At 44.1% G+C, this 23,381-nt stretch overlaps 1 protein-coding gene across 1 annotated transcript in view; it reads right to left on the bottom strand.

The window, feature by feature from the left end:
• Positions 1-11,851: 11,851 nt before the first annotated feature.
• LOC106613422 (retinoschisin) overlaps positions 11,852-23,381 on the bottom strand; it is a 105,640-nt gene continuing 94,110 nt past the window's right edge. Inside the window, exons 5-6 of the mRNA XM_014215611.3 lie at positions 17,510-17,705; positions 11,852-12,990 (exon numbers count right to left, since the gene is read on the bottom strand). Coding sequence (XP_014071086.2) covers positions 12,838-12,990; positions 17,510-17,705 — 349 coding nt within the window. The 3' untranslated portion in view covers positions 11,852-12,837. The remainder of the gene's footprint in view (positions 12,991-17,509; positions 17,706-23,381) is intronic.

Here is a 23,381-nt window from a genome sequence, read left to right as displayed (position 1 = left end):
CCAGCAGGCCACAAATGTGCATGTGTTTGCTCAAACGGTCAGAAACAGACTCCATGAGGGTGGTATGAGGGCCCGACGTCCACAGGTGGGGGTTGTGCTTACAGCCCAACACCGTGCAGGACGTTTGGCATTTGCCAGAGAACACCAAGAGAACACCACTGGCGCTCTGTGCTCTTCACAGATGAAAGCAGGTTCACACTGAGCACATGTGACAGACGTGACAGAGTCTGGAGACGCCGTGGAGAACGTTCTGCTGCCTGCAACATCCTCCAGCATGACCGGTTTGGCGGTGGGTCAGTCATGGTGTGGGGTGGCATTTCTTTGGGGAGCCGCACAGCCCTCCATGTGCTCTACAGAGGTAGCCTGACTGCCATTAGGTACCGAGATGAGATCCTCAGACCCCTTATGAGACCATATGCTGGTGCGGTTGGCCCTGGGTTCCTCCTAATGCAAGACAATGCTAGACCTTATGTGGCTGGAGTGTGTCAGCAGTTCCTGCAAGAGGAAGGCATTGATGCTATGGACTGGCCCGCCCGTTCCCCAGACCTGAATCCAATTGAGCACATCTGGGACATCATGTCTCGCTTCATCCACCAACGCAACGTTGCACCACAGACTGTCCAGGAGTTGGCGGATGCTTTAGTCCAGGTCTGGGAGGAGATCCCTCAGGAGACCATCCGCCACCTCATCAGGAGCATGCCCAGGCATTGTAGGGAGGTCATACAGGCACGTGGAGGCCACACACACTACTGAGCCTCATTTTGACTTGTTTTAAGGACATTACATCAAAGTTGGATCAGCCTGTAGTGTGGTTTTCCACTTTCATTTTGATTGTGACTCGAAATCCAGACCTCCATGGGTTGATAAATTGGATTTCCATTGATTATTTTTGTGTGATTTTGTTGTCAGCACATTCAACTATGTAAACAAAAAAGTATTTAATAAGATTATTTCATTCATTCAGATCTAGGATGTGTTATTTTAGTGTTCCCTTAATTTTTTTGAGCAGTGTATAATAATACTACATAGATCATACACGTAACAATATAACAGTATGCTTTAACTTCCTGACTTCCTGACAAAATCAGAAACAAATACAGTACCAGTTGGACACACCTACTCATTCAAGGGTTTTTCTTTATTTTTACTATTTTCTACATTGTAGAATAATAGCGAAGACATCAAAACTATGAAATAACACATATGGAATCATGTAGTAACCCAAAAAGTTTTTGGGGCCTTCCTCTGACACTGCCTGGCATAGGAGGTCCTGGATGCCCCAATGATGTACTGGGCATCCCTCTGTAGTGCCTTACAGTTGGATGCTGAGCATACCAGACGGTGATGCAACCGGTCAGGATGCTCTTGATGGTTCAGCTGTAGAACTTTTTGAGGATGATCATCTTCCTTGTCTTAATGATGGTGTTGGAGTCGTGCTTGGCCACGCAGTCATGGGTGAACAGGGAGTACAGGAGGAGACTAAAAACACACCACTGAGGGGCCCCAGTGTTGAGGATCAGTGTGGCAGATGTGTTGTTATCTACCCTTACCACCTGGGGGCGGCCTGTCAGGAAGTCCAGGATCCAGTTGCAGAGGGAGGTGTTTAGTCCCAGGGTCCTTAGCTTAGTGATGAGCTTTGTGGGCACTATGGCGTTGAACGCTGAGCTGTAGTCAATGAATAGCATTCTCACATAGGTGTTCCTTTTGTCCAGGTGGGAAAGGGCAGTGTGGAGTGCGATTGAGATTATGTCATCTGTGGATCTGTTGGGGCAGTATGCGAATTGGACTGGGTCCAGAATTTCCGGGATGATGGTGTTGATGTGAGCCATGACCAGCCTTTCAAAGCACTTCATGGCAACCGATGTGAGTGCTACGGGGCGCTAGTCATATAGGCAGGGTACCTTCACTTTCTTGGGCACAGGGACTTTGGTGGTGTGCGTGATACATGTAGGTATTACAGACTCAGTCAGCGACCGGTTGAAATTGTCAATGAAGACACTTGCCAGTTGCTCAGCGTATGCTCTGAGTACACATCCTGGTAATTCGTCTGGCCCCGCGGCCTTGTGAATGTTGACCTGTTTAAAGGTCTTGCTCACATCGGCTACGGAGAGTGTGATCACACAGTCATCTGGAGCAGCTGGTGCTCTCATGCATGCTTCAGTGTTGCTTGCCTCGAAGCGAGCATCAAAGGCATTTAGCCCATCTGGTAGTCTCGCGTCACTGGGCAGCTCCTGGCTGCGTCTCCCTTTGTAGTCTGTAATAGTTTGCAAGCCCTGCCACATCCGACAAGCATCAGAGCCGGTGTAGTAGGATTCTGGTCATTTATGAACATTTGAACATCTTGGCCATGTTCTGTTGTAATCTCCACCCGGCACAGCCAGAAGAGGACTGGCCACCCCTCATAGCCTGGTTCCTCTCTAGGTTTCTTCCTAGGTTTTGGCCTTTCTAGGGAGTTTTTCCTAGCCACCGTGCTTCTACACCTGCATTGCTTGCTGTTTGGGGTTTTAGGCTGGGTTTCTGTACAGCACTTTGAGATATCAGCTGATGTAAGAAGGGCTATATAAATACATTTGATTTGATTTGATTTAGTAGGATTCAATCTTAGTCCTGTATTGACGCTTTGCCTATTTGATGTTTCGTCTGAGGGCATAAGAGGATTTTGTGTCCCGCTCCTTGAAAGCAGCAGCTCTAGCCTTTATCTCCGTGCGGATGTTGCCTGTGATCCATGGCTTCTGGTTAGGACATGTACGTACGGTCACTGTGGGTACGTCATCATCGATGTACTTATTAATGTAGCCGGTGACTGAGGTGGTATACTCCTAAATATCAATTGATGAATCCTGGAACATATTCCAGTCTGTGCAGCAAAACAGACCTGTAGCATCCATGTCATCTGACCAATTCCGTATTGAGCGAGTCACTGGTACTTTCTTCTTTAGTTTTTGCTTGTAATCAGGAGGATAGAATTATGGTCAGATTTTCCAAATGGAGGGTGAGGGAGAGCTTTGTACACGTCTCTGTGTGTGGGATAAAGGTGGTCTAGTTTTTGTGACATGCTGGTAGAAATGAGAGAAAACGGATTTAAGTTTGCCTGCTTTAAAGTCCCCAGCCACTATGATCGCCACTTCTGGATTACCATTTTCTTATTTGCCTATGGCCTTATACAGCTCGTTGAGTGTGGTCTTAGTGCCAGCGTCGGCTTGTGGAGGTAAATGGATGGCTACGAAAAACATAGATGAAAACTCTCTTGGTAGATAGTGTCGTCTGCAGCTTATCATGAGGTACTCTAACTCAGGTGAGCAATACCTCGAGACTTCTTTAATATTAGACATTGCGCACCAGCTGTTATTGACAAATAGACACACACCCCCACCCCTCGTCTTACCGGACGTAGCTGTTGTATCTTGCCGATGCATGGAAAACAGCCCTGCTCCCACTCTGCCCAGTCCAAGTTCTTCTCTGTCCTGGCACCCCAATGGTGGAACCAGCTTCCCCCTGAAGCTAGGACAACAGCGTCCCTGCCCATCTTCCCCCTGAAGCTAGGACAGCAGAGTCCCTGTCCATCTTCCCCCTGAAGCTAGGACAGCAGCGTCCCTGCCCATCTTCTAAAACCCTACCTCTTCAAACAGTATCTGAGTGGCTCTCCCATAGACGCCAATGCAATAGCTGCTGGGTCTGGTCTACTAAAAATAGTGAGTGGGTTGTCTCGCTTCATCTTCCGTCTCTGGTAAACCCTGACCCCTAACCTCTGACCGCTCACCCTGCCCTAAACCCTCTCCTGAGCAATGTCAATTGCCTCATAAAATAGCTAAATACACTAATTTAAAGGGGTGTCCATATAATTTTTGTATAGATAGTGTATTATGATCTGGCGTCATCACAATAAGGTTAAGATATTAGGATCTGGCTTCATCACATTCAGGTTTATATATTATGATCTGGTTTCATCACATTCAGGTTTATATATTATGATCTGGCTTCATCACATTCAGGTTTATATATTATGATCTGGCTTCATCACATTCAGGTTAAGATATTATGATCTGGTTTCATCACATTCAGGTTAAGATATTATGATCTGGTTTCATCACATTCAGGTTAAGATATTATGATCTGGTTTCATCACATTCAGGTTAAGATATTATGATCTGGTTTCATCACATTCAGGTTCAGATATTATGATCTGGTTTCATCACATTCAGGTTCAGATATTAGGATCTGGCTTCATCACATTCAGGTTCAGATATTAGGATCTGGTTTCATCACATTCAGGTTAAGATATTATGATCTGGTTTCATCACATTCAGGTTAACATATTAGGATCTGTATAGACCAGTACAAGTAAATTATCAATTTCAATGTAAGGGTATTGTGATGTAAACTTCTAAATGAATAGTATATATACATACAGACATGCTCAAATTTGTTGGTACCCCTCCACAAAAAAACGAAGGCACAATTTTCTCTGAAATAACTTGAAACTGACAAAAGTAATTGGCATCCACCATTGTTTCTTCCATATTTAATATAAATCAGACTTTGCTTTAGATTTTTTTGTTCAACATAATATTGTAAATAAAAAAACGAATGAAAATGGCATGGACAAAAATGATGGAACCCATAACCTAATATTTTGTTGCACAACCTTTAGAGGCAATCATTGCAATTAAAATGTTTTCTGTAGCTCTCAATGAGACATCTGCACCTGTTAACAGGTAGTTTGGCCCACTCTTCCTGAGCAAACTGCTCCAGCTGTCTCAGGTTTGATGGGTGCCTTCTGCACCTGTTAACAGGTAGTTTGGCCCACTCTTCCTGAGCAAACTGCCCCAGCTGTCTCAGGGTACCTTCTGCACCTGTTAACAGGTAGTTTTAGCCCACTCTTCCTGAGCAAACTGCTCCAGCTGTCTCAGGTTTGATGGGTGCCTTCTGCACCTGTTAACAGGTAGTTTGGCCCACTCTTCCTGGGCAAACTACCCCAGCTGTCTCAGGGTACCTTCTGTACCTGTTAACAGGTAGTTTAGCCCACTCTTCCTGAGCAAACTGCTCCAGCTGTCTCAGGTTTGATGGGTGCCTTCTGCACCTGTTAACAGGTAGTTTGGCCCACTCTTCCTGGGCAAACTACCCCAGCTGTCTCAGGGTACCTTCTGTACCTGTTAACAGGTAGTTTAGCCCACTCTTCCTGAGCAAACTGCTCCAGCTGTCTCAGGTTTGATGGGTGCCTTCTCCAGACTGCAAGTTTCAGCTCTTTCCATAGATGTTCGATAGGATTCAGATCAGGACTCATAGAAGGCCACTTCACAATAGTCCAATGTTTTGTTCTTATCCATTCTTGGGTGCTTTTAGCTGTGTGTTTTGGGTCATTATCCTGTTGAAGAACCAATGACCTGTGACTGAGACAGAGCTTTCTGACACTGGGCAGTACGTTTCGCTACAGAATGCCTTGATAGTCTTGATTTCATTGTACCCTGCACAGATTCAAGGTACCCTGTGCCAGGCGCAGCAAAGCAGCCCCAAAACATAACCCAGCCTCCTCCATGTTTCACTGTAGGTATGGTGTTCTTTCCTTTGAAAGCTTAATGTTTTCGTCTGTGAACATAGAGCTGATGTGACTGGCCAGAAAGCTCCAGTTTTGATTCATCTGTCTGAAGGACATTCTCCCAGAAGGCTGGTGGCTTGTCAATATGTAGTCTGTCTTTTTTATGTTTTTCTTTCAAAAGTGGAGTTCTGATGGGTCTTCTTCCATGGAGCCCATTTCATCTCAAAAAGCGATGGATGGTGCGATCAGAAACTGACGTACCTTCACCTTGGAGTTCAGCTTGTATCTCTTTGGCAGTTGTCCATGGTTCTTTTTCTACCTTTCGCACTATCCTTCTGTTAAATCTGGGGTTGATTTTTTTCCTTTTGCGGCCGCGCCCAGGGAGGTTGGCTACAGTTTCCATGGACCTTAAACTTCTTAATAATATTTGCAACTGTTGTCACAGGAACATCAAGCTGCTTGGAGATGGTTTTGTAGCCTTTACCTTTACCATGCTTCTCTATTATTTTCTTTCTGATCTCCTCAGACAAATCTCTCCTTTGCTTTCTCTGGTCCATGTTCAGTGTGGTGCACACAATGATACCAAACAGCACAGTGACTACTTTTCTCCATTTAAATAGGCTGAATGACTGATTACAAGATTGGAGACGTGTGAAACTAATTAAAGAAACAAAATATCACTATAATCCAAGTATTTATAATATTTTCTAAGGGGTACCAACATGTGTCCAGGCCATTTTAGAATCTCTTTGTAGAATAAAAACAATAATTCATCTTTTCACAGCTTCTTTACTTTATTCTATGACATACCAAAGGCATGCAAGTATACATGATAAAATAGCTTTTAATTTCATCACTTTTCAGGAGGAATGAAGCATTATTTCAATGAGATGTAAGGGTACCAACAAATTTGAGCGCGTCTGTATATTATATGATACTAGGTGGAGAATTTAAAATCACATAATGTTGTTTGGCCAAAACGCTTACAACTGATGCTGCTATTTATACAAATATATTTACAATGCTGTTGAATAGCTGTGTATACAAACATATTTACTATGCTACAATGCTGGTGAATAGCAGTTTATACAAACAGATTTACTATGCTACAATGCTGGTGAATAGCTGTTGAAATGATTCTATAATACATGTGAATTCTGGAAGAGGGATATTGAATAGATCCGTTCCAGATAGTCAAGGAGCTTGGCTTGTGCTTTAGACACTGTGTCCTGTTATTATTCATTTCAAGCACTTATAACAGAATATTTAACTTGTTTATTTTGCTGAACAGAGCAGCTCTTGCACCAGCTCGGGAGAGAACATCTTTAGTCGGACACTGAATGACAGTTTTTTTTTTACCATCTGATTGTATTCAAATAGTCTGGTTTAATTTAGCCTGGCTCAAGTGATCTCACATTGTCTGTTTTGAACGGTGCACTTTAGCAGACATGGTCAGATACCAACTCGACAGTCCTCTTCTCTTTGTGTTCATAGCCACATGGTGTTCATTAAATCCCTTTCCTGCAGTAAAATTACCCAGTGGCCTCATGGGTGGAATGTTATTCATATTTTTTCTAATTTTAAATTAATAAACTTTTTCCCCCCCCGACAAATGTGTTGTTTTTATGTAAACAGTTTATTTTTTCAGTCTTCTGTGATGTGTAATATTGGGATGCAAACTCAATTGAACACATTTCAATTCTATATCTGACATGGTACAGGCGTCTTCTTTTTTTAAGCCCATAATCGTGTGTGAGGTGTATACTTTTGTTTCAAAGATTACCAAGAAACACTCTGTTAGCCCACTGCAGTAATAAGGTTGACTGTATAATACAGAGTTTATTAACCCTAAAGAACACTGCTATTAGTAACCTTATAGGACACAGCTATCTAGGGTTAACCTTAATACAGGGTTTATTAAACATATAGAACACCATCACTTCTATTGTTCTCTGCTTGTTAGCAAGCAACTTCCTGTCTGGAGAATGTTTACTAATATGTTTCCTGTATACAGTGCATTCAGAAAGTATTCAGACCCCTTGACTTTTTCCACATTTTGTTACGTTACAGCCTTATTCTAAAATTGATTAAATCAAAATACCCCATAATGACAAAGAAAAAAAAGGTTTTGGCAAATGTATTAAAACTAAAAAACAGAAATACCTTATTTACATAAGTATTCAGACCCTTTGCTATGAGACTCGAAATTGAGCTCAGGTGCATCCTGTTTTTATGGATAATCTTTGAGGTGTTTCTACAACTTCATTGGAGTCCACTTGTGGTAAATTAAATTAATTGGACAATATTAGGAAAGGCACACACCTGTCTATATAAGGTCCCACAGTTGACAGTGCATGTCAGAGCAAAAACCAAGCCATGAGGTCAAATGAATTGTCCGTAGAGCTCCGAAACAGGACTGTGTCGAGGCACAGATCTGGGGAAGGGTACCAAAACATTTCTGCAACATTGAAGATCGCCAAGAACACAGTGGCCTACATCATTCTTAAATGGAAGAAATTTGGAACCACCAAGACTCTTCCTAGAGCTGGCCGCCCGGCCAAACTGAGCAATCTGGGGAGAAGGGCCTTGGTCAGGGAGGTGACCAAGAACCCAATGGTCACTCTGACAGAGCTCCAGTTCCTCTGTGGAGATGTGAGACCCTTCCAGAAGGACAACCATCTCTGCAGCACTCCACCAATCAGGCCTTTATGGTAGGGTGGCCAGACAGAAGCCTCTCCTCAGTAAAAGGCACATGACAACCCTCTTGGATTTTTCCAAAAGGCACCTAAAGAACTCTCAGACCAGGAGAAAAGATTCTCTTGTCTGATGAAACCAAGATTGAAATTTCTGGCCTGAATGCCAAGCGTCACGTCTGGAGGAAACCTGGCACCATCCCTACGGTGAAGCATGGTGGCAGCATCATGCTGTGGGGATGTTTTGCAGCGGCAGGGACTGGGAGACTAGTCAGGATCGAGGGAAAGATGAACGGAGAAAAGTTCAGAGAGATCCTTGATGAAAATCTGCTCCAGAGCGCTCAGAACCTCAGACTGGGGTGAAGGTTCACCTTCCAACAGGACAACGACTCTAAGCACACAGCCAAGACAACGCAGGAGTGAGTTCGGGACAAGTCTCTGAATGTCCTTGAGTGGCCCAGCCAGAGCCCGGACTTGAACCCGATCTAACATCTCTGCAGAGACCAGAAAATAGCCAGAAACGCTCCCTGTCCAACCTGACAGAGCAAACATTTCTGTAAACCTGTTTTACTTTAGAATTATGGGGTATTGTGTGTAGATTGAGTTAAAAAATATATATATTTTAGAATAAGGCTATAACGTAACAAAATGTGCAAAAAGTAAATGGGTCCGAATACTTTCCAAATGCACTGTACGTCAGTAAGGATACAGTATCGGAGTACCATCTGTAACGGAGTACCTCTCTATGGACAGGGCGTTACACCATCGGAAATAATGTATACAACTACTAGTTTCCTTTGTTTTCAATGCTGTTACTTTATTGAGGAGTGTATTGGCCCTAAACTTAACCCTAAATATACAAACTAATGTGATTCAACAGAACAGGACATTGGAGACTTCACTGAAATACAGAAACACTATACCTTACTGTTACACATCACAATACAAGTCACATTCAAACAGATAGACACAGACAGTACAGTACTTTAGTTTACAGGACATCCAACAACATATCCCCATCTCATCTGACTCTGGGCTTTAGATCATTAGGGGCTAGTTCCCCGGACACAGACTACGCCTAGTCCTGAACTAAAAAGCATGCTCAATGGAGAATCAGGACCAGGCTTTATCCGTGTCCAGTAAACCGGCCCCCAATGATCATGTCTACAGCTCCTTGTTCTCACTCACATGAAAAAAATACTATAGTATACTATGGTATAAATATTGTAGTACTTAATGTAGTGTTTAGCATACGTATGTATGTACTGTAGTATAGTGTAGTATTTACAGTTAACTAATAGTATAAATTCTGTAGTAAAATAAACTGTAGTATAAACTTTAGTAATTAATGTAGTGTTTTGCCGACTGTAGTATACTGTAGTATTTACTGTAGTGTTTTGGAGAACATCACTGTAGTATTTATTATGGTGTTTCTGTTTTATTATCTTTGACATAGAAGTGGAGGATATCTCCTTCAGGAAACCAATTGGAGAAATACTAAAAGAGCGCATTTCCATAACCTGTAGGTAGGTAGGTAGGTAGGACTGGGGTATGGACGGCAAGATCAGAGCTTCTGCTCTATTCTATAACCTGGTACACAATATATGGTATATACACTATATATACAAAAGTATGAGGACAACCCTTCAAATTGGTGGATTCAGCTATTTCAGCCACATGCAGCTGAAATAATCAATTTAATAAGAACTATTATATAAATGTCCTAAAGCTAAAATATACACAAATAATACATTATCTGATAAAATTGCTTTAAAAAAAGGGGCACAAGACAGGAATGTCCCCTCTCCAACCTCCTGTTTGCAATAGCAATTGAAACGCTTGCAGAAAGAATTAGACAGAACCCAAATGTAACAGGTATCAGTATTGGTGAACATGAATATAAACTAAACTTATTTGCATATTATCTCCTGATATGGCTGACCAATATCGAAAACTCAAATCTCAGGATATAATTATCATTGTTAAAAATTATGGTAATAGGAATAAGAAAAACTCACGATTTACAGCAATCCTTTATGTGGACCACAAAAAAATAGGAAATACTTGGGATGCTTAACAAGTGACAACAAATATATAAAAGTAACATTATTCCATTACTCAACAATATGAAAGCAGATCTAATTAAATGGAACAATCTTCCCATAAATCTTACAGGCAGAATAAACCTCTTCAGAATGGCATAGATGTTATATGGGCAAATAAAAGGAAAGTTTACATCTTCCTGAGTCTGAGGGGGGTTTTAACCTTCCTGAGTCTGAGGGGGGTTTTAACCTTCCTGAGTCTGAGGGGGATTTGAACCTTTCTGAGTCTGAGGGGGGTTTTAACCTTCCTGAGTCTGAAGGGGGTTTTAACCTTTCTGAGTCTGAAGGGGGTTTTAACCTTCCTGAGTCTGAAAGGGGTTTTAACCTTCCTGAGTCTGAGGGGGGTTTTAACCTTCCTGAGTCTGAAAGGGGTTTTAACCTTCCTGAGTCTGAGGGGGGTTTTAACCTTCCTGAGTCTGAGGGGGGTTTTAACCTTCCTGAGTCTGAAGGGGGTTTTAACCTTCCTGAGTCTGAGGGGGGTTTTAACCTTCCTGAGTCTGAAGGGGGTTTTAACCTTCCTGAGTCTGAAGGGGGTTTTAACCTTCCTGAGTCTGAAGGGGGTTTTAACCTTCCTGAGTCTGAGGGGGGTTTTAACCTTCCACACTTGGAATTGTATTGACTCGCCACCAAAGACTTTCACTTGCGACATATAGTTAAATGCACTAAAGCGGAACAATGGGAACATACTGAAGATGCACATGATAATCCCCAGAATTTAAAGCTCAGAATATTAACAACTCATAATTAAAGGGGAATTTCACCCCGGGGGAATCTGGGTTTGGTTTCATCATGTCTGAGGCATTTCTAGGACAGTGAGATGTGTTTCACACATAATAGCCCAGGAGGAAAGCAGGTCAGGGCGTCGCACGCTGAACGGTACACCCTATGACGGCTTCAGGTGTGGCGAGATCTAAATATAAATGTAGTCCTGCTTTTTGGATGTCACGATGGCTCTATGTTATATTGATCGCACTTCACGTTTTTGTGGGTGTAGATATGGTTGTCCTTGTTCCATAGAGTCTTTCAGCGATGTTTCTATCAGAGGATCCATTGCTAAATATACAAGCAGACACATTTTTTTCTGTCTCTGAAAGAATGCAACTCGTGTTGAGCCCAACATCAATGCCCAACCTCACTAATGCTCTTGTGGCTGAATGGAAGTAAGTCCCCGCAGCAATGTTCCAACATCAAGTGGAAAGCCTTCCCAGAAGAGTGGAGGCTGTTATAGCAGCAATGTTCCAACATCTAGTGGAAAGCCTTCCCAGAAGAGTGGAGTCTGTTATAGCAGCAATGTCCCAACATCTAGTGGAAAGCCTTCCCAGAAGAGTGGAGGCTGTTATAACAGCAATGTACCAACATCTAGTGGAAAGCCTTCCCAGAAGAGTGGAGGCTGTTATAGCAGCAATGTTCCAACATCTAGTGGAAAGCCTTCCCAGAAGAGTGGAGGCTGTTATAGCAGCAATGTTCCAACATCTAGTGGAAAGCCTTCCCAGAAGAGTGGAGGCTGTTATAGCAGCAATGTACCAACATCTAGTGGAAAGCCTTCCCAGAAGAGTGGAGGCTGTTATAGCAGCAATGTTCCAACATCTAGTGGAAAGCCTTCCCAGAAGAGTGGAGGCTGTTATAGCAGCAATGTACCAACATCTAGTGGAAAGCCTTCCCAGAAGAGTGGAGGCTGTTATAGCAGCAATGTTCCAACATCTAGTGGAAAGCCTTCCCAGAAGAGTGGAGGCTGTTATAGCAGCAAAGGGGGGGACCAACTCCATATTAATACCCATGATTTAGTAATGAGATGTTCGACGAGCAGGTGTCCACATACTTTTGGTCATATAGTGTACTTGGCATGTAGTTTTGTAACTTATGGGTGGCACAAATTGGGATATGGGCAGGGGAATGGGCAGGGTATATGCAAATTAAATACTGTATTATTTACTATAAAAGGTAAACACACAATGGTCTCTGCCAATAAAACACTCTGCCTGCCACAGCCCCTAGAAGACAAACAGGGTCAGAGATCAAGACATTCTATTGCTACTATATGGGTACTGTGTCTGGACAGGGGTACCGGACCAGTGACAAATCAAAGTTTATTTGCCATATGCACGTCATACAGCCAAGTGTACAATGAAATGCTTAAATAATGTCGCCCTTTGGCAAGCGTCTGGGAGTTAAGTTGGAAGGGCAAGGTGGACACTGACCTCACTGGGCAAAAACTGATTACATCAATGTGGTTTCCATGTCATTTCAACACAACAAATACATTTGATAGCGTTGAATAAATGTGGAAAACAAATCAACGCGAGAGCATTTCCTCATATTTTTATCCAACTTTTAGCATAAATCACATGACATGGTGAATTTGTTTCTTGATTTCACGTTGACTTTACGTTAGTTGATAACTTAACCAAATCAAAACAAGACGTTGAACTGACATCTGTGCCCAGTAGGATAGACAGGGTTAGAGGTTAGGGTTATTTGGGTCGTGGGTCGTAGTGGGTCGTGGGTTTTAGGTACACTTGTTCATGCACATCAGCAGCTCCATGCGCAGGGCGATGCGGGTGTGCCAACCCAGAGGGAGGAGCCTAATATAGCGGGCCACAATAGGAGGACGCAGCAGGTTCTGAACGGACGACGAGCGGTCCGAGTTCCCATAGAACACCTGCGGGAACAGAGACACGACATTGGCCAGTCGATAACATGCCCATCTGACATCAACCAATCAGCTGACTAACAGCCTATAGACTATAGTCCTCTCTAGAGAAGGATGTACAAGCGAGATGGGTTGAATGCCAAATCCCACACTATGTAGTGCACCATAGAGCTCTGGTCAAAACTACTGCATTAGAAAGGAAATAGAGTGCCATTAAGAACACAAGACCCTAAGAGGAACTGACAATTGTTCCCTTGTGATTTAGTAGTATTACTAGTAGCATAATCCAGAATGCCCAGCCTGCATACTGACCCTGTTGTTGGTCCTACTGCACACTGACCCTGTTGTTGGTCCTACTGCACACTGACCCTGTTGTTGGTCCTACTGCACACTGACCCTGTTGTTGGTCCTACTGCACACTGACCCTGTTGTTGGTCCTACTGCACACTGACCCTGTTGTTGGTCCTACTGTACACTGACCCTGTTGTTGGTTCTGCTGCATACTGACCCTTTTGTTGCCAGTCTGGGCCTACTGCATACTGACCCTGTTGTTGGTCCTACTGCACACTGACCCTGTTGTTGGTCCTACTGCACACTGACCCTGTTGTTGGTCCTACTGCACACTGACCCTGTTGTTGGTCCTACTGCATACTGACCCTGTTGTTGGTACCACTATATACTGACCCTATTGTTGGCCCTACTGTATACTGACCCTGTTGTTGGTCCTATTGTATACTGACCCTATTCTTGCTCATACTGTAAACTGAGCCTGGTGTTGGTCTTACTGTATACTAACCCTGTTGTTGGCCCTACCATATACTGACCCTGTTGTTGCCAGTCTGGTCCTACTGTATACTGACCCTGTTGTTGCCAGTCTGGGCCTACTGCATACTGACCCTGTTGTTGTTCCTACTGCATACTGACCCTGTTGTTGGTCCTAATTTATACTGACCCTTTTGTTGCCAGTCTGGTCCTACTGTAAACTGACCCTGTTGTTGGTCTTACTATATACTGACCCTGTTGTTGCCAGTCTGGTCCTACTGTATACTGGCTCTGTTGTTGGTCCTACTGTAAACTGACCCTGTTGTTGGTCTTACTATATACTGACACTGTTGTTGCCAGTCTGGTCCTACTGCATACTGACCCTGTTGTTGCCAGTCTGGGACTACTGCATACTGGCCCTGTTGTTGGTCCTACTGTATACCACCCTATTGTTGGTCCTACTGCATACTGACCCTGTTGTTGGTCCTACTGTATACTGACATTGTTGTTGGTTCTACTCTATACAGACCCTGTTGTTGTCAGTCTGGTCCTACTGTATAATGACCCTGTTGTTGGTATTACTGCATACTGACCCTATTGTTGGTCCCATTGTATAAAGACCCTTTTGTTTCCAGTCTGGGCCAACTGTATACTGCCCCTGTTGATGGTCCTACTGCATACTGACCCTGTTGTTGGTCCTACTGTATACCCACCCTATTGTTGGTCCTACTGCATACTGACCCTGTTGTTGGTCCTACTGTGTACTGACATTGTAGTTGGTGCTACTGCATACAGACCCTGGTGTTGGTTCTACTCTATACAGACCCTGTTGTTGTCAGTCTGGTCCTACTGTATAATGACACTGTTGTTGGTATTACTGCATACTGACCCTATTGTTGGTCTTATTGTATACTGACCCTTTTGCTTCCAGTCTGGGCCTACTGTATACTGCCCCTGTTGTTGGTCCTACTGCATACTGACCCTGTTGTTGGTCCTACTGTATACTGGCTCTGTTGTTGGTCCAACTGTATACTGAACCTGTTGTTGGTTGTACTCTAAACAGACCCTGGTGTTGAACCTAATTTATACGGACCCTTTTGTTGCCAGTCTGGTCCAACTGCACACTGACCCTGTTGTTGGTCCTACTGCACACTGACCCTTTTGTTGGTCCTACTGCACACTGACCCTGTTGTTGGTCCTACTGCACACTGACCCTGTTGTTGGTCCTACTGCACACTGACCCTGTTGGTCCTACTGCACACTGACCCTGTTGTTGGTCCTACTGCATACTGACCCTGTTGTTGGTCCTACTACACACTGACCCTGTTGTTGGTCCTACTGTATACTGACCCTGTTATTGGTCCTACTGTATACTGAACCTGTTATTGGTCCTACTGTATACTGAACCTGTTGTTGGTCCTACTGCACACCGACCCTGTTGTTGGTCCTACTGTATACTGACCCTGTTGTTGGTCCTACTGTATACTGACCCTGTTATTGGTCCTACTGAACCTGTTGTTGCCAGTCTGGTCCTACTGCACACTGACCCTGTTGTTGGTTCTACTGCATACTGACCCTGTTGTTGGTCCTACTGTATACTGGCTCTGTTGTTGGTCCTACTGTATACTGACCCTGCTGTTGGTCCTACTGCACACTGACCCTGTTGGTCCTACTGCACACTGACCCTGTTGTTGGTCCTACTGCATACTGACCCTGTTGTTGGTCCTACTACACACTGACCCTGTTGTTGGTCCTACTGTATACTGACCCTGGTGTTGGTCCTACTGTATACTGACCCTGTTATTGGTCCTACTGTATACTGAACCTGTTGTTGGTCCTACTGCACACTGACCCTGTTGTTGGTCCTACTGTATACTGACCCTGTTGTTGGTCCTACTGTATACTGACCCTGTTATTGGTCCTACTGTATACTGACCCTGTTGTTGCCAGTCTGGTCCTACTGCACACTGACCCTGTTGTTGGTCTACTGCACACTGACCCTGTTGTTGGTCCTACTGTATACTGACCCTGCTGTCGCCAGTCTGGTCCTACTGTATACTGACCCTGGTGTTGAACCTAATTTATACGGACCCTTTTGTTGCCGGTCTGGCCCTACTGCACACTGACCCTGTTGTTGGTCCTACTGCACACTGACCCTATTGTTGGTCCTACTGCACACTGACCCTGGTGTTGGTCCTACTACACACTGACCCTGGTGTTGGTCCTACTACACACTGACCCTGTTGTTGGTCCTACTACACACTGACCCTGTTGTTGGTCCTACTACACACTGACCCTGTTATTGGTCCTACTGTACACTGAACCTGTTGTTGAACCTACTGTGTACTGACCCCGTTGTTGGTCCTACTGTATACTGACCCTGTTGTTGGTCCTACTGCACACTGACCCTGTTATTGGTCCTACTGTATACTGGCTCTGTTGTTGGTCCTACTGTATACTGACCCTGCTGTTGGTCCTACTGCACACTGACCCTGTTGGTCCTACTGCACACTGACCCTGTTGTTGGTCCTACTGCATACTGACCCTGTTGTTGGTCCTACTACACACTGACCCTGTTGTTGGTCCTACTGTATACTGACCCTGGTGTTGGTCCTACTGTATACTGACCCTGTTATTGGTCCTACTGTATACTGAACCTGTTGTTGGTCCTACTGCACACTGACCCTGTTGTTGGTCCTACTGTATACTGACCCTGTTGTTGGTCCTACTGTATACTGACCCTGTTATTGGTCCTACTGTATACTGACCCTGTTGTTGCCAGTCTGGTCCTACTGCACACTGACCCTGTTGTTGGTCTACTGCACACTGACCCTGTTGTTGGTCCTACTGTATACTGACCCTGCTGTTGCCAGTCTGGTCCTACTGTATACTGACCCTGGTGTTGAACCTAATTTATACGGACCCTTTTGTTGCCGGTCTGGCCCTACTGCACACTGACCCTGTTGTTGGTCCTACTGCACACTGACCCTATTGTTGGTCCTACTGCACACTGACCCTGGTGTTGGTCCTACTACACACTGACCCTGGTGTTGGTCCTACTACACACTGACCCTGTTGTTGGTCCTACTACACACTGACCCTGTTGTTGGTCCTACTACACACTGACCCTGTTATTGGTCCTACTGTACACTGAACCTGTTGTTGAACCTACTGTGTACTGACCCCGTTGTTGGTCCTACTGTATACTGACCCTGTTGTTGGTCCTACTGCACACTGACCCTGTTATTGGTCCTACTGTACACTGAACCTGTTGTTGAACCTACTGTGTACTGACCCCGTTGTTGGTCCTACTGTATACTGACCCTGTTGTTGGTCCTACTGCACACTGACCCTGTTGTTGGTCCTACTGCACACTGACCCTGTTGTTGGTCTTACTCTATACTGACCATGTTGTTGCCAGTCTGGTCCTACTGCATACTCTCCTTGTTGTTGGTGCTACTGCATACTGACCTTGTTGTTGGTCCTACTGCATACTGACCCTGTTGTTTGTCCTACTGCATACATGACCCTGTTGTTTGTCCTATTGTATACTGACCCTTTTGTTTCCAGTCTGGGCCTACTGTATACTGCCCCTGTTGATGGTCCTAATGCAATTGACCCTGTTGTGCCAGTCCGGTCCTACTGTATACTGACCCTGTTGTTGGACCTACTGCATACTGACCCTGTTGTTGGTCCTACTGCAAATTAACCCGTTTGTTGGTCCTAATGTGTATTGACCCTGTTGTTGGTCCTACTATATACTGACCCTGTTGTTGCCAGTCTGGTCCTTGTAGTAGATCCAGTTTAGGTTCTGATCGGTGCGGTACTGGACACTGTACTTGGTCAGCCACTCATCAGCATCACAGCGACCCTGGGTCAGGATACCTGAGACCACACCCACATCCTGCAGGTCAATCTCGATCCACTGGCTGTTGTCCTGGAACTTCGACAGCCATGCACACCTGGAAAGGAGGAGGAACATGCATGTTAAAATTAGCGCTGTCAAAGTTAACGCTGTTCAATTATTTTGAAGCATTTTTTTTCACATCTCCATTTTTCACCCAAAAGTTTCAAAAGTCTGTTTCCGCACGGACCCTTTTGAGCGTAAAACACAATGCTATCTGTATGCTCTTTGCAGCTAGCAGCGAGACCTAGCTGGCACAAAACGTTTTTGTTACTTTCTACAACATTGTATTAGGTTGTATGAAACAAACTCAACTCTGGTCCTCAAAGCTAGTTCCACTGCATTTAATCATTCTACCCCTTTAAATCAGGGACTGATTTAGACCTGGTACATCAGGTGGGTGGAATTCATTATCAGGTAGAACAGAGAACCAGCAGGCTTTAGACCCCTTAGTGTAAAAGTTGAATATCCCTGCGATAGATTAAACATTGTGACAACAATTGTCTCAACATTTTCATTGAGGGAAACTCAACGTTTGAATTACAGTTTACAATGTTTCTCACAAAATGTTTACTTCAACGTTCTGCAACCTTGTAATTAGATTTCAGTTTCAGTTCCATGTGTCAAACTATTTTTTCAGTTATATTAAAACCAGGAAAATCTGGAGAGTCCCTGTTGATTACGAACCCATTCGTTTAATAAATTGTGAAAACAAAATAATAACAAAGCTCATATGTAATAAAATGGCAAAATCCTTAACAGACTTGATACATACAGTATCAATGAAACAGTGTTTATTAAAAATAGGCACTTACAAACAAATACAAGAACATGTTTTAGTTTAATGTCAATACGCAAAGAAATAAGATATAGATTGATCAATAATGGCTATTCATGCCGAAAAGACTTACGACCGTCATGATTGGCCTTTTCTATTCAGAAGTTTGGAAGCTTTCAACTTTCCAGCTGAAATAATATTTTCAATAAAAAAGATTATATACAGTTGAAGTCGGAAGTTAACATACACCTTAGCCAAATACATTTAAACTCTGTTTTTCACAATTCCTGACATTTAATCCTAGTAAAAAAATCCCTGTCTTAGGTCAGTTAGGATCACCACTTTATTTCAAGAATGTGAAATGTCAGGATAATAGTAGAGAGAATTTTTTATTTCAGATTTTATTTCTTTCATCACATTCCCAGTGGGAATTTACATACACTCAATTTGTATTTGGTAGCATTGCCTTTAAATTGTTTAACTTGTGTCAAACGTATTGGGTAGCCTTCCACAAGCTTCCCACAATAACTTGGGTGAATTTTGGCCCATTCCTCCTGACAGAGCTGGTGTAACTGAGTCAGGTTTGTAGGCCTCCTTGCTCGCACACGCTTTTTCAGTTCTGCCCACAAATTTTCTATGGGATTGAGGTCAGGGCTTTGTGATGGCTACTCCAATACCTTGACTTTGTTGTCCTTAAGCCATTTTGCCACAACTTTGGAAGTATGCTTTGGGTCATTTTTCATTTGGAAGACCCATTTGAAACCAAGCTTTAACTTCCTGACTGATGTCTTGAGATGTTGCTTCAATATATCCACATCATTTTCCTACCTCATGATGCCATCTATTTTGTGAACTGCACCAGTCCCTCTAGCAGCAAAGCACCCCCGCAACATGATGCTGCCACCCCCGTGCTCCACGGTTGGGATGGTGTTCTTTGGCTTGCAAGGCTCCCCCTTTTTCCTCCAAACATAACAATGGTAATTATGGCCAAACAGTTCTATTTTTGTTTCATCAGACCAGAAGACATTTCTCCAAAAAGTATGATCTTTGTCCCCATGTGCAGTTGTAAACCGTAGTCTGGGTTTTTTATGGCGGTTTTGGAGCAGTGGCTTCTTCCTTGCTGAACGGCCTTTCAGGTTATGTCAATATAGGACTTGTTTTACTGTGGATATAGATACTTTTGTACCTGTTTCTTCCAGCATCTTCACAAGGTCCTTTGCTGTTGTTCTGGGATTGATTTGCACTTTTTGCACCAAAGTACATTCATCTCTAGGAGACAGAACGCGTCTCCTTCCTGAGTGGTATGACGGCTGCGTGGTCCCATGGTGTTTATACTTGCGTACTATTGTTTGTACAGATGAATGTTGTACCTTCAGGCATTTGGAAATTGCTCCCAAGGATGAACCAGACTTGTGGAGGTCTACAATTTTATTTCTGAGGTCTTGGCTGATTTCTTTTGATTTTACCATGATGTCAAGCAAAGAGGCACTGAGTTTGAAGGTAGGCCTTGAAATACATCCACAGGTACACCTCCAATTGACTCAAATTATGTCAATGAACCTATCGGAAACTTCTAAAGCCATGACATTTTCGGGAATTTTTCAAGCTGTTTAGAGGCACAGTCAACTTAGTGTATGTAAAACTCTGACCCACTGGAATTGTGATACAGTGAATTATAAGTGAAATAATTTGTCTGTAAACAATTGTTGGAAAAATTACTTGTGTCATGAACAAAGTAGATGTCCTAACTGACTTGCCAAAACTAGAGTTTGTTAACAAGAAATTTGTGGAGTGGTTGAAAAATGAGTTTTAATGACTTCAACCTAAGTGTATGTAAACTTCCGACTTCAACTATACATGTCCTAAAGCTAAAATATACACAAATAATATATTATCTAAAAAAAGGGCACAAGACAGGGATGTCCCCTCTCCCCCTTCCTGTTTTCACTAGCAATTGAACCGCCTGCAGAAATAATTAGACAGGACCCAAACGTAACAGGTATTAGTATTGGTAAACATGATGTCACGTCTACTCCCGCTCCTCCCTTCCGGTGTTTGATGTCGCCGGTTAACTAATCACCGGTCCTGTCAACCATCATTATGCACACCTAGCAGCAATCATTACGCGTACCTTCGCTTCATCATGAGGCACACCTGGACTCCATTACCTCACTCATTACCTCCCCTTTCTCTGGCACTCCCTTAGGTTCATTCCCCAGGCAGTATTGTTTCTGTGTTTCAAGAAGCTTCTCCTATGTTGTATTGTTCCATGTCCTTTGTTGTATTAAACTTATCACCTGCATCTTGACTCCCAGCGTCTACGTTACAGAGTACTGCCTCAACAAATGGAAGCAGCAGGAAATCAGAACATCTCCCAGATGGTCGACGAGCAGAGATACCTACTTCGTCAACACCATGACCAGCTGGCGCAACTGGGGACTGCTATAGAAGAGGTTCTTTGCAGTGTTCAATGTCTCAAACATACCCAAGAGGCGTTGCCTTCAACTAGCGGAGGATATTCTACCACCAGTCGACCCAGAGAGCCAGCACACCAGCCCATTCAGCAACCCACTCAGGTCAGCGATTCCCATTTGTCCCTCCTTGATAAATATGACGGCCACACGCTTCCCAGCGACTGAGTGAAGCAGAAGGAAACAGCTGGGGCTCCGTCTCTATTGTGGTCAAGGAGGGCACCAGCTCCAGCAGTGTCCGGTACGTCCCAACTCGGGATCCAGGAGAGCAGAGTGTGTGAGTATCCCCTCTTCATCACTTTCTGCCAAACCCTTTTTGGTGTTGATCACACTAGCTGGCTGTCCCTCATGTACTGTATCTACAGCGTTAGTGGATTCCGGTGCCACGGGGAACTTTATTGACCAGACCCTTGCCTCCTCTCTTAACATCACCTCATACCCACTCTCCTCTCCTTTCCCAGTTCAAGCCCTCGATAAATCGGCCACCAGGTTCTGGGACCATCACACACATCACCAAACCACTCACCCTCACCGCAGAGTCCATCCATCAGGAGAACATTCCCTTCTTCATCACCAGTGCACCAGCTCACAAGATCATACTCAGCCTCCCTTGGCTTCAACGCCATAACTCCATCATCTCATAGTCAAGGATTAAAATCACGGACTGGACACCCGAATGCTGGAGGACCTACTTTCCTGTCCTCTCTGGTTCCACGTCAGTTGAGAGTCCTGTGGTTGCCCTTCAGCCCAACATCCCAGAGGCATACTAGGACCTGGGAGTCTCTATGAGGGTGCCACAGGGTTCAATTCTCGGGCCAACTCTTTTCTCTGTATATACCAATGATGTCGCACTTGCTGCTGGTGATTCTCTGATCCACCTCTACACAGATGACACCATTCTATATACATCTGGCCCTTCTTTGGACACTGTGCTAACAAACCTCCAATTGAGCTTCAATGCCATTCTGTCTCCTGCAGAGAGGAATTACATCAGTGATCGAGAGGTCCTGGTGGTGAAGTTGGCATTGGTATGCCCAGAATTCGTTACGTCACTCCTCCACCGGGCTGACTCCCTTCCAGTGTGTTCTCTACCAGGAACCTCTCACTCCGCCTGCCCTGCAAGAAGCTGAGCCCACGGTTTCTCCGGAGGGTCAACGAGGTGACGTACAGTGAGGGGAAAAAAGTATTTGATCCCCTGCTGAATTTGTACGTTTGCCCACTGACAAAGAAATTATCAGTCTATAATTTTAATGGAAGGTTTATTTGAACAGTGAGAGACAGAATAACAACAAAAAATCCAGAAAAATGCATGTCAAAAATGTTATAAAATTATTTTAATGAGGGAAATAAGTATTTGACCCCTTCTCAATCAGAAAGATTTTTGGCTCCCAGGTGTCTTTTATACAGGTAACAAGCTGAGATTAGGAGCACTCCCTTTAAGAGTGTGCCCCTAATCTCAGCTCGTTACCTTCGTCTTGGTTACGTTGAGGGATAAGTTTTCCGGTCACAACTTGTAGACTTGTTTACGTGCTGCTGTGCGTTTTATTGCTAACCTTACTTTGCTACCTGACAACTTTACGGTTTTTGCTTTTTAATTACCGTTTATATTTTTTGTTTTCCCCTCGCTCTACATTTTTTTCATTCAACTTTATCATTCCGGACGCTTTATCTAGACGTGGTTCATCAGGACATCCACCAGCCGAAGCTAAGTAGTAACATTAACATGATGCCTTCTAATTGCAGTCGCTGTACTCATACTATACAGGAGAACAATCGCCTTACGGCGAGAATAGCTGTGCTGCAAGCCCAGCTTCAGACGCAATTGTTAGGCAAGGGTAATTTCAGTGTAGGAAAGGATAGAACAGCATCTGTGCCACCAGTAAGTACAGATAGTAGTATAAATCCCCTCGCACAGTCCCTGCAGCCGGACAAATTTCTCATGGCTTCTGGAGGGAAATGCTGTAGGAATGCTCAACTGGTGTCGCTCATTCAGCCGACAAACATTCAACTGGTTCTCCCCATTAAGCAGCGAGCCGGAGTCAGAGGCCGAGCCTTCTCTGGTCTCTACTCCTCCCGTTACGGCGTCTGAGACGCCAAAGCCTCCCACCATTAGCTCTGACAAATTGAAAACCCTAGTCATTGGCGACTCCATTACCCGCAGTATTAGACTTAAACGAATCATCCAGCAATCATACACTGTTTACCAGGGGGCAGGGCTACCGACGTTAAAGCTAATCTGAAGATGGTGCTGGCTAAAGCTAAAACTGGCGAGTGTAGAGAGTATAGGGATATTGTTATCCACGTCGGCATCAACGATGTTAGGATGAAACAGTCAGAGGTCACCACGTGCAGCATAGCTTCAGCGTGTAAATCAGCTAGAAAGATGTGTCGGCATGGAGTAATTGTCTCTGGCCCCCTCCCAGATAGGGGGAGTGAGTCTCACAACTCAATCGCTGGTTGAAAACTGCTTTCTGCCCCTCCCAAA

The sequence above is a fragment of the Salmo salar genome, chromosome 10 (assembly GCF_965601325.2).
Source record: "Salmo salar chromosome 10, fSalSal1, whole genome shotgun sequence".
In the NCBI taxonomy this organism is placed as follows: domain Eukaryota; kingdom Metazoa; phylum Chordata; class Actinopteri; order Salmoniformes; family Salmonidae; genus Salmo; species Salmo salar.
This window is presented reverse-complemented; position numbering and strand designations above follow the sequence as displayed.